General features: G+C 33.8%; 1 protein-coding gene across 2 annotated transcripts; it reads left to right on the top strand.

Moving 5' to 3' along the window:
- The first annotated feature begins 1,561 nt into the window (after positions 1 to 1,561).
- Positions 1,562 to 12,513, top strand: Lmanii (Lysosomal alpha-mannosidase II). Of its 2 annotated transcripts, none has more exons than XM_072009295.1 (17): positions 1,562 to 1,719; positions 4,096 to 4,198; positions 4,314 to 4,395; positions 4,501 to 4,686; positions 4,887 to 5,092; positions 5,198 to 5,334; positions 6,673 to 6,806; positions 7,639 to 7,852; positions 8,328 to 8,524; positions 8,726 to 8,922; positions 9,773 to 9,969; positions 10,466 to 10,679; positions 10,751 to 10,868; positions 11,003 to 11,279; positions 11,483 to 11,728; positions 11,830 to 11,979; positions 12,136 to 12,513. In XM_072009295.1, exons 1-17 carry the CDS (start codon positions 1,612 to 1,614, stop codon positions 12,364 to 12,366), a joined length of 2,997 nt encoding a protein of 998 aa, XP_071865396.1. In that variant the 5' UTR covers positions 1,562 to 1,611; the 3' UTR covers positions 12,367 to 12,513. The 2 variants fall into 2 exon arrangements, with proteins under 2 accessions (XP_071865396.1, XP_071865397.1); XM_072009296.1 differs by lacking the exon at positions 6,673 to 6,806 and adding an exon at positions 6,408 to 6,541.
- The last annotated feature ends 106 nt before the right edge of the window (positions 12,514 to 12,619 follow it).

Genomic DNA, 12,619 nt, shown 5'->3' with positions numbered 1-12,619 from the left:
TTACTGGTAACGCTGCAATTAATTATAATACTATTTATAACATTTATTATTGACAGCATGCATGTATCTGAAAGATAAGATACACGTATAGCGATACATTTAAATTTATTCCTATACACGTATAAAATTATTTATTCTTAATGCGGTAAATTTTATAAAAGTTAAAAGATACCGAAAAATATGACAAGACGAAGAAACAGAACAACAAAATTGACTAAACTTGAAGCGTAAACTCATATACGTATATAGTAATAAATATGTACGTATATAGTACCATTTCCACTCCGCTTTTTTAGATCGTGTTGTTACTGCTTACTATGGTAATTTTACAATTTTTGTCCCCCTTTTATTTCGCTGATCCACATACAGTAAGTTGTTTCTAGTACATTTACATAATTGTACGCTAATGGCAATGAACGAAGCAAAGTTTTCAAGTTTTAATTAATTTTGCAAAAAGGAGTAAGTTACTAAGGGTTGAAAAATCCGTGATATTCAATATTAAAACTCGAAATAATATATTGTAGTGCGGGACACTTTATTATATATTATATATGTATTATATATATGTTATATATTATATTTATGTTTATCTTTATCCTCATAGATTAGACCTGTTGATCGTTATTACATTATATATTGTTAGATAACGAAACACGATATGATATATATGCGCGATGCGAATCTATAATTTTCAAACGAAGACGCGAAACAGATATCAAGATATCGATCTTAATCGAGTACGAAAATATTCTGTTTATCGTTGTTTAGCTAGTAAACACTTGAAGTATCCGCGATTTTTACATGATAGATTATTTGTGCTTCACTTTTTTCATAATAGCTATATACCATTCCTTTATGGGGATAAGACAACGTAGAACTAAAATATCCAACAACGGATACTAAATATGCTGCGTTATATTTACGGGTATAATGAAAAGTATCGTTTAAGAGGCTACGCGATTACAGGAAAATAATTTATGGATAACCGAAAAGAAAATTCTAGAAACCACAACTTGGAAATGTTCTTTTCAATCTAAAATTACGCGTACTTCGATATTTATGCACTCGTAGCACCACTCGTGGTGCACTCATGCACCAGACAAGCAACTTATTGTACGAATCAAACAAGTACTTACGGTATTTGTACGCTTGAATGGTAAAAGAGATTTCTTCTTTCAATACGTGTCAAACACTAGCAACAAGTTTCCTTGCAACATTTCTATTACAATAAACGATTACATTGTACTTTCTTAACGTAATAAAGCATATAGAAATAGCACTTGAACGAATCTTTCGTTCCGTGAATTGATCCGACTGCGAACAAAGTTTATTTTATATTACATTGATATAGAACTGTATTGCGCTCCTGCATCATTTATTTATTGCTACGTAAACGTAACACAGATAGTAGCTGGAAAAGCTGAGACTCGTTGGATATTTTCGTTGTTTTATATGTGTGTAGAAGCCGGCGAACGATCGGCAGTAGCAGACTGTATCTCGTATGTTTGACGCAATCGCAGTAACGGCAGCGTAGAGAAACGATATAAATAGAAGAAGAGAGGACGATTATTTCATTAGTTGTGACTGCAAGCATCCAGCGGCGTGTCGATTATGTCGTGGTCCGAATTTTTGCTACCACTGATCTCCCTCTTGTTATTGTCCGTCCATGGCGATGCAGCTAGGATTCCGAGAACAGTTACCGAAACCTGCGGTTACGAGGTACACACAAAACGAATTCTTTATTTCAAGTTCTCTTCGAGCCGATAGAACAATGGTCTATTCGGTTTCTCAGTCTTCCTTTTCGAACGTTGAGAGAAATTTTATTTTACACTATCTCAAACTTGTATTAAAAGCATTAGTTGAATCTAGAGTAACGTACAAATACCTCATACTCGTATGTGTGCATTCGTTAGACGTTCTTCCTGCAATATTATGATTAACTATGCGTATAACATCATGTCTACAGTATATTATCAAGAGAATACCAATTAACCGGAGAGCGGACTCGTTCGAGTTTCAGGAACGTACATAACCGCGATAAAATAATTCTGCACGTGTCATACAAGAATATTTAAGAATCCTGTTAGATTATGTTACATGCAAGTTATTATCGTATTTGAAGAAATGATTATAAATTTTCCTATGAGAACGTAACGTCTATGAAATTTTACAGTTTTTAATTTAAAGCGGTTGTTACGTTTCGAGAAACCGATCGCAACGAACTGTCACGTTACTATCTCGTCTTCTGTGTTTACGGTCAGCTTAAAAAATAACGATCATTCCCAGTGTAAGAATAAATAACAAACTGCCCCTCGAGCAGTTTAACAGGTACAGTGTATTCCTTCGTATAAGAATCGAACGGCGTGAAGTTTTAATAAAAGAATCTTCTTAGAAACGAATAGCAGGAATGGAATAGCGTTGTTGTGTATTTTTGGTATCGTTTATTTATGTTCGAAGTATTAGAAGAGTGTACTACGTACTTCCAACGCGTTTCATGACGAAGGTAAAATAGGATGAACAAAATCAACTATCTCAGAAACGGTCAATTTCGGGATAAACGCACCTTCGTAGTTCTGAATATACTCGGTATTCGCTATTGTATCAATCTCAAGCGTAAAAAGTTGAATGTTTCATTAAAAAAAAAAAAAAAAAAAAGAAACAAAATTGATCTCTATTTCTTCTACGAATCCACTTTTCAACAAACCATTATTACCAGATGTATAGAATTCGTGGGACACACCGTATATCAACGTCGAATAAAAGTCACTTTATTTTGACTATTATGTTCATTAATTTATATATAGTAATTTATAAGCTTGGCATCTTTCAACTTGAATGAATTTCGTTCGATATCCCATTTTGTATAGTAACCCATTCGAATTACAGGTAAAGTTAGGTATATGTGTAATGTAAGGTACGCAAGACATAATGTAGAGGTTATTTATATGTACGGCGGGATATTGTATTAATATTTGGCTGAAAACTGAAACTCTGTAGACGGATGCTATATCTTTTAAAATGTTATATACTCTGTTCGGTAATTTAATTATGTAAAAACAAAATATCAGATTGTTGTTAGTTTTAGTTTTACGAATGGAGGAAGAGAATTTTCTGAATATTTTTATACTACCTACTCGAAAAAATTCGATCGGTTTTTATTAATTGGTAAAAAATGATTTTGCAAAATGTTGTATCTAAATTGAATATTTCCATTGATCGATGATAGTAGTCTTATCGAAGTTTAATATTCCAATTGAAATCACTGAAATAAAATATTCTTTATCTAATATGATATGCGCAAGTACTTTATCAAATTATGCAAACACTTTGAAAGCTATTTATTAAACACATTGCCAGAAAAAATATACATAGGACGTTCGATAAGTTCCTCTTTTTCTATTGACAGGAATGTTCTATGAACTGAAGTTAATCAATGATCGATCAACAGCAAACTGCGATATAAAAGTCATGCTTATTTAAATAATACCGTGTAACTTTCCCTATTCAGTGTGATTATGTATATAGTGGCACTCAACAAATTCAATCATTTTTATCTGATAAATCTCTTCCGATAACTTGTTTAGAAAGTCGTTCTTACATGTGATAACACGTCGTTCATGTTGTGTATCAGTTTGTTCTTCGACTAATCTCTATTGGATCAAATTGTTTGATCACCGCTATTTGATGCTTATCTAAAATTTTGTATAATATCTTTTTTAGGGTAAATCCCATTATATGACATAATTTAAAATAATGATACAAAAATATAATATAAAGTATAAACATGTTGTAACGCATCAATTAGAAAATTATAAACATTGTAAAATTTTAGCTGTTTTTTGAAAAATTTACTGATAAAATACAGAGAATAACGTGGAACTAACACGTTATATTTAATCTTTAATTCCTTGTATTTTATTAAAGATTTTCATTTGATACTTCGGAACGTATTTTATCGTGACATATCTCTAGATGGAAAGTAAAGGCAGTAGCAAGCTTTCTACAGTTGCATAAGATTATTATTATTACATTGAGATATTGTTTAGAGAATAAGATGCAACGATATAACATAATTCAGATTCTTGTTCGTTACAGGCGTGTCCTGTGGCAGATCCAAAGAAATTAAATATTCATCTGGTTGCTCATACTCATGACGACGTTGGTTGGTTGAAAACAGTGGACCAGTATTACTTTGGAAGTAAGTACTTTGAAAAAGATCAGCGCACCATCGCGTTACGATTAATTATCGTTATAGGGTATTTATTAAACGAACCATGGAATGTTATTTTTTTGTTTATTTTTCTTAAACAAAGGTCGCTCAAGAATTCAGAAGGCAGGAGTACAGTATATTCTAGACAGCGTCATTCAAGCGTTGCTGGCTAATCCTGAAAGAAAGTAATTACCACAGTTTTACTACGTTAATTTGTTAAACGATAATTAATTACTACATAAATTATTCGTCAATTATTGATAAAATCTCGTATGTACTTATTTTATCAGGTTTATTTATGTGGAGACTTCTTTCTTGTGGAAATGGTGGTTGCATCAAAACGACAAGGTGAAAGAAGATGTGCGAAGTTTAATAAATCAAGGCAGATTAGAGATTATCGGTGGTGGATGGAGCATGAACGACGAGGCAGTCACTCACTATCATTCCCTTGTCGATCAATATACTTGGGGTTTCAGGTAACTTGACTCAGGGTCCGAGCGCTAATTTTTATTCCTCTTCTCGTTAGTTTATATGCACAAACGAAACGAACAATTTAAACAAGTCCCACGAAATTAGCGACAGGGCGAAGTGCCTTTCCGACAAGTGCACCCTTTTTTACGTTATTCGGCTCGATTGCCATCGTTTTTAAGTTCTCCAATTTTTCTAACCTGTCTAGACGTCTTAACGATACCTTTGGAACATGTGCCACGCCACGTATAGGATGGCAGATAGATCCTTTCGGCCATTCCAGAGAACAAGCATCTTTATTCGCCCAATTGGGATTCGATGGGATGTTCTTCGGTCGTCTCGATTATCAAGACAAGAACAAACGACTCAAGAACAAGACGATGGAATTCATTTGGGAAGGAAGTCCAAATCTAGGTAACGACTGGAGCATCGATTTAAAATTTAGGAAACATACTTTTAGCGATAACACGTGTGATAGTCACTCGAAGACATAAATCCAACGCTTACGCGTTGTTACAGGGGCTCGTGCAAACTTGTTCACGGTTGCGTTGTACAACACGTATTCTCCACCACCTGGTTTTTGTTACGATATTTTGTGCAACGACGAACCAATAATCGACGATCCTGATAGTCCGGATTACAACGTCAAAGAGAGGGTACGTGTCATTTGTAGCGGTTTTCCAACCTTTTCCGAGTCGCGACTTCCTCATCCACTCGGATTAACGCAGAAAAGCATTTCTAATAGATTAAAGAATGCGTTAAAAATATGTTTAACAGCTTGATCAATTATATTGTAATTGACAAGTGCAGAAAATCTTCAAAGCGAGAAACCTCTTTGGAAGTCGCGACCCGAAGATTGGGAATCCAGGATTTATAATTCATTTTCGAATCATTCTTTGTAAACTAACGCTTAAAGTCGAGTTCAGAGTAAAAATTAATCCATTTATGCGTTTCGTTAAGTTTGTTATTTGCATGCTTCCTAATAATATCTTGCTGTGCAAGGAATTGGGTTAAGTTGGGGCTTCCATTCTATAGCTTTTATAGTTTCTAAGAAAATTACCTTCGTTGCTATAAAATAACGCAGCGTGCTCGCAAAAGCCTGTATTATTTATCTATTAATTATCGATAAGCCTATGATATTTATTGTCATTTCTTATGGCCCCTGATTATAGGCTACATCAAATATCTCTTTCATATTATTCAGAAGTATGTGCGAATGAGAGTGGATTTCTGCTTATAAAAAACGCATTTGAGATTGCTGTCGCGCCAAGTAGCTTAAAAATACCATACAGGAAGTTGTACAAATTTTTATAACGTTTATAACGTCAGTATATACATGTGCATACATGTAAAAGTTACTTTGCCTGTTTAGAAATGCAAATAATCAACGATGAAAGATTTAAGAAGATTAATTTTTCCCATTTAAATGAACAATTTACAAGAAATGATTCGAAAATCCAGAAAACACGTACGTACATCGACCTTGTACTTCCTTCCTTTCTACTAACTCTGTCAAAATAAACTTTAGACTTTTAACGTACATACGTTTCTTGTTGCTAACAACAATGCTAAAGTTGTAATTTTAGCGAATTGCTTGTTCCGTCAACGTCCTTAAGGCATATTTTAATAGCGTGTTATCGTTCGATCTGAGGTCGTTACTTTTCGATCATATTTCGAACGAAAAGCTTTGACTCGTTTTCGACTGATATCAGTGTCTCTTGTAAAACAGATCGATATATTTTTGCAATACGTGGCTCACCAAGCTGAAGTATATCGTACAAATAACGTCGTATTAACAATGGGCGGAGATTTCACTTATCAGCAAGCGGAGATGTACTTCGCTAATATGGACAAACTAATAAGGTAGCTTTAAACTATTATTTTCGTTTCGCGTACACAAAGAGTATAGAAGGAAAAGGATAGGGAAGGTCTTATAATCCTAATCATTTTTAATGTATTACGTTGGTAAGTAAAGTACATTGCGATATTAACAGGTTGAACAATTAGTGCGTTACGCGCATCTTCAAGCAACTTCCTACAACACTAATAACGTTATCTTTACGATGGGCGAAGATTTTAATTATCAACACGCTGAAATGTGGTTCACTAATTTGGATAGGTTGATCAGGTAAAACATAATCGATAACGTTCGACGATTGCTTTGAAAATATTCTGTTATGATATATTTATATACAGGGTGTCCATATAGGTCGGCAGAAAATATATACCACGTATTAATGAGGTGAAATAGGTAAAAGAAGATAATATAAACTTATGTCGGAGAATTATAAGAGCCGAAAGATTTCCGGGAGAGTTGTTCTTAAGACTCGTACAGAATCGCAGACAGACACAAATTTATTTACTGCTACGTGTTTCTACAATAGCTGGAATATTCGAAAGAATTTGACTGCCTGTATCCCTGCAAAAGGAAGAACATTTGTTATAATTGCCAAAAGAACTGATACAAATTTTTCAACATAAGTTTATGCCAACTTTTTTTACGTATATATTTCATATAAATACTCACCAGTTATGTACATCGTTTCGAATGATTGATTAGAGAAATTTGATGAAATAATTTTTTTTTTAACAAAAATTTAACGAAATCAATTTGTTGAAATTTAACGTGTAACAAAAACGGTATTTCCTAATATTTCAAACTAATTTGAACATTGCGCGATACATTAGCATCTTTCTCGTTTATGTACCTTAAAAAATTAAACTTTGAAATTGCGTAATATTTATGGAACATCCTGATACATGTAATAGAAATTACGATTTACGATACTTTTAAACAAGATATTTTATTGATCTTATTATTTTTTTTTTTACAAATGTGGATAACATTATCGAGACCAGAGTTGAGTAAATATTTGTAACGACAGTTACGACAACCAAATCATTTTGATACTTTCAATATTTGCAACATTCCACTACTTTTGCCGTTTCGTATTTCATAGATACGTAAAGGAAGAAAAAGGATCCGAAGTGAATATATTTTATTCGACGCCATCGTGTTATTTGAAAGCAGTAAACGATGCAAAACTTCAGTGGTCGACGAAAAGCGATGACTTCTTCCCTTACGCGAGTGATCCGCATTCATATTGGACCGGCTACTTCTCCTCCAGACCGGCGATCAAATTCTTCGAAAGAATGGGAAACAATCTGTTGCAGGTAAAAATTGCAATCGTCTCAAAGAATTTGCAGTAATGTTTTTGCACACATTCGAGACTATCAAATCTTACTAGACGAGTATGTAGAATGATCTTGCGAAACCACGACATTTTCAAGATCTCGATGACTCTAATTATAGGACCCATTCGTTCCTTACTTTCCCTTTAAATCGATATCAATTTTCGTTTTCACGTGTCTTATCCTACTAATTTGTTTTGTACGATTTCCGTGATGGAACAGCGTTGAATAGAGAACGAACCCACATTAACTTTCTACTAAGTATTTGTGCAAAATCAAAGGTTCGTGAATTTTATTCACGTTCGCTGTGAGCCTAAATTCGTGGTACAAGTGAACTCAAGCAGATTCTATGACTCGTAGCAAAATGAAACATCGAGAACAACGATATTGTGTTCGGAGGCTTCGCTTAGGAAGAAATGGAATCTAAAAGCCTGTAAAAATTATATTTCGATTCCAGATATCCAAACAGTTATCTGTATTGACAAGCTTGGAGGGTTACGAGAAGCAATTGGAACATTTTAGAGAAGCTATGGGTATAATGCAACATCATGATGCCATTACTGGAACAGAAAAGCAACTAGTTGCCTATGATTACGCACGTATATTGTACGATGGTATGCAACAAGGAACGAACATTGCTGTTGACGCTCTAAGGTAATGCGTCTCTTTTAACGATTTTCACGTTTCTCATTGTTTTTTGAATTATTACTTACGTGAGTACGATATCCATCGTTTCTCGGGTTAAGCGTTTTCTTGATAATGCTGTATGCATAGCCCGGATTGAATTCATTCAGAGAAATGTATAATTAAATTAAATGATTAAATATCTTTTTTCTATGATCGTTCATTCCACAGAAAATGGAGATCAAGCGGAAATTCAAATTTTGCACCGGAACGAATGCACACGTGCATGCAATTGAATATTAGTACGTGCTTGTACACAGAAGACAAAGACTTTGTCCTAGCAATTTACAATCCCTTGAGCCAGAAAGTGGTATCACCGATCCGTGTTCCCGTTCAGAATGGCAAATACAATGTCATCGATCTTACAGGTACGCATTTTACAATGTCAGGTTGGCCGGAAAGTTCTGTCCATTTTCTGACCCACAGAGTTTACAAACATAAAACCATTACTATGTAATAACGATGAAGAATTATCTAAAACTTTCTCATAAACCCTTTTGTATTAGGAACTTCTTCATTGATTTGATTATCTCAAGAGCAGAGATTAGGAATTGAAATTGAAAACTTAGTAATCGATAGTTCGTTACTACCGATTAATTGATCATTATGACTTTAATATTGGCGGACGATTCAGTACAACATATTCCAAATGAACACTATCGATCGATCAACACCTATCTAAGAGTAGTAAACACGGCGATATTATCATCTTCAAATAGTTTTTTTCAAGTACGAATTTTTCCAAATCTTCTAATGGTTATCTTCGATCTTTGATAATCGTGCAATAGTCAAATTATTGGCTGCGTGTTATTAATTTCACACGCAGCGTCTCAGGGAGTTGCTAAGTTATATAATTGCTGCGGGGTTTCGATATTACGTATCAAAAATTTTTTCACAAAGAGGGATACAAATTAACTTTCGTACTACATCTGTAATATACTATTTTATTTGCTTGCAACGATATTATCACACGCTATTATTATTATATCGTTATTTTAGTACAGTCACACATTTAGCTTCTCGTAAACCAGTAATATTTCGGCTACAGAAAATTAAAAAATTCGATATATACGTATTCGTTAATTTTTGATAAATAAGGAACGCTAAAATTGGGTTACCTGCAGTTAATAAAAACGTTAAACGTAATATTTATGATTTTAAATTGTTGCGATGAAAATTCGAAATTAAATATTATATAATGTTTCATTTTCTTTCAAGATGGAAACGAACTTACTTCGCAAATAGTTCCTATCCCTAATTCCGTACGTGACATACCGGGAAGAAAAAGTACTTCAACGCACGAGCTCGTATTCCTTGCATCGTTACCACCTTTGGGCTATAAGACTTACACGGTCAAAAGAAGTTCAGAAAATATAAGTCCACAAGTGGCCACAGCAAACTCTATTGGTAACGAGGTATTAATTTATGAGAATTTACGAGACTGATATTTAACTCATTTGCAACGAACGACGTATTAGTGCATCAAGGCTCAAAATTCATCTTCACATTTATCAATCGTTTCATTATCACCGGTATTCTGGTACAATGTGAGACGAAAGAATTTATAGAATTGATTTATTGTAGAAATAAAATAAAAAATATTTTCTATATTGTCAAATATATTCAAATGTATGTAATTGTACAGATTATACAGATTTTGTTCGAAGCCTATATTATCCACGCTCGGTATATTGCAGACAGTTATCTGTCGAAAAGGGAAATCCCTGTAACGCTAATTACAACTCATTCACTAAGTAACAGCACTATATGAATGTTCTTGCCTCTCGATGTATATCGAAGTTGCATTAACAATTTTCGAGGGAATTCCATTCGTTGATTAATCGTTGCATTTGAAATCATTTGATTCATTCTAATAAAAATGATTATAAGATGGTAAATACTTTTTTTTAGTTTTATAACGTATCCGTCGATGAGTACGGTCATGTTGTGGTAGAGTGGAAAAAACAAAAAGATATGGAACTGACTCAATCGTTTCATTATTACGAAGCAATGGAGGGAAATAACGAGGAATTTAAAAATAGATCTTCGGGCGCATACATATTCAGACCAAAGAACACATCCGCTAGAAATATCATGAAATCTGCTTCTTACGAAGTACACACAGGTAATGATTTGACGACAGATGCGTTGGAAGACTGAAATATGATTGACAAATCAGATTCGTTTTCCTTATAGGTCCATTAGTGGAAGAAATTCATCAGTGTGTCACTGATTGGATATGTCAGGTAATCCGAGTTTATAGTGCAATGGAATATGTTGAATTTGAATGGCTCGTTGGACCAATACCTGTTAAGTAAGTAAATCGTAAATGTGCGAAGAGATAGTGAAAAATATTCGGCATATCGGTTTGTTAAACCGGGAAAACATTATCTAGCGTAAGCTTTTTTAATTTCAAAAATAGGTAATAACAATGGAATACGATTTTAGGGATAAGATCGGCAAAGAGGTAGTGACGAGATATTACAGTAACTTAAATTCTTCCGGAGAATTTTATACCGACAGTAATGGTCGCGAAATGTTGAAACGGAAGAGAAATTACCGGCCAACGTGGAATCTGGAACTAGAAGAGCCAGTATCTGGCAACTATTATCCCATTACCTCGAAAATTTCCTTGAAGGACGATGAGAAGCTTCTCAAACTTAGCTTACTAACGGATCGAGCAGAAGGTGGAACTAGTATGAGGGATGGAGAAATCGAAATGATGGTAATATTAATTACTTCATATTTTAAAACAAGAGAATGCTAATAAATTATTGTCCGTAGAATGTTATAGCGATATTCTATGCAAATACAAAATTCAAACGTCGTTGTACGTTGAAAACGTAGACAGACGTTACATTTACGTGTTATATAAACTAATATCTAAACTAATAAACATTTATGCATTTGCATGTGGATATGTCATAGATTCATAGAAGACTTTTAAGAGACGACGCATTCGGTGTAGGGGAAGCTCTTAATGAATCTGCATTTGGTGAAGGTTTGGTAGTCAGGGGTTCCCATTACATTATCGGAGGTAGCATACAAAATCTAGATGAACTTGCAGTGAAAGAGAAAACTCTGGCGCGTCAATTATTGCTTCGTCCGTGGTCCTTTATTCAATCTATTGAAAAGAATTCTTCAGTACCCACGCCGCATGCACCTAACTCCCAAGTAAGTATCATTCTATATCAGTATGCGACGAATGCAGAGTTAAAAATTATATAGGATAAATCAAAAGTCATTAACAATATTGAAATATCTTTTGTTTCTAGGGTACAGGTCTTGCTAAATCATTACCACAAAATGTTCAGATCTTAACTTTGGAACCATGGAAAAACGGCTCTGTTTTACTGAGGTTGGAACACATTTTCGAATTAGGTGAAACTGCCAAATTATCGAAGCCTGTGGAAGTTAATATTCAGGTATTTACAAATTTTCACCGATTCTCTACGCTTACTTTTTACACACCCTGTGCATATTATTCGATCGGACACGATATAGTGTCACTTATATATTAGTATACTCATATTGCCAGTGTGGTCAATGTATTCATATCCATTATCGGTTTGTTACAACAGGATCTATTTACAACTTTCACGATTGTATCCATCAAGGAGACTACATTAGGTGGTAATCAATGGATCGATGATGTGAATCGTTTAAAATGGGAATCCGAAACAAACGATGTTCTCAAAAGGGAAGAACACTTTTCTCATCCTGTTGAAATTAAAGAAGGTGTGATAAATGTACTTTTACAACCATTTGAGATACGAACATTTATCGTTGAAATAGTACCACGGTATCTATAAGTTGAAAACAACTTATTAACAATTTATTACCATTAAGCATTAAGAACATTTAAATTCATTAAATACAACGTATAATACAATGGTGGTCACGTAATTATAATTGTATTGGAAAAAAAATATAACAAATACAAATTTTTCATCTTTCAATTTATGTATACCTATCTCGAACAAGTTCCTGCCTCTTAAAACCACAATTATTTTTATAATTGTACTTATTATATGACTTGTTCTAGACACGAACGAGTTATTTTTA

The sequence above is a fragment of the Bombus fervidus genome, chromosome 8 (genome assembly GCF_041682495.2).
Source record: "Bombus fervidus isolate BK054 chromosome 8, iyBomFerv1, whole genome shotgun sequence".
NCBI classification, from domain to species: domain Eukaryota; kingdom Metazoa; phylum Arthropoda; class Insecta; order Hymenoptera; family Apidae; genus Bombus; species Bombus fervidus.
The sequence above is the reverse complement of the archived record's forward strand: the minus strand, read 5'-3'. Positions and strand labels throughout refer to the sequence as shown.

Coding starts and splice junctions, on each gene's coding strand:
- Lmanii (XM_072009295.1), top strand. CDS start 1,612: ATGTCGTGGTCCGAATTTTTGCTACCACTGATCTCCCTCTTGTTATTG. Junction 5,093..5,197: donor GGAAGGAAGTCCAAATCTAG/GTAACGACTGGA, acceptor GCGTTGTTACAG/GGGCTCGTGCAAACTTGTTC. Junction 10,869..11,002: donor GTTGGACCAATACCTGTTAA/GTAAGTAAATCG, acceptor ATACGATTTTAG/GGATAAGATCGGCAAAGAGG.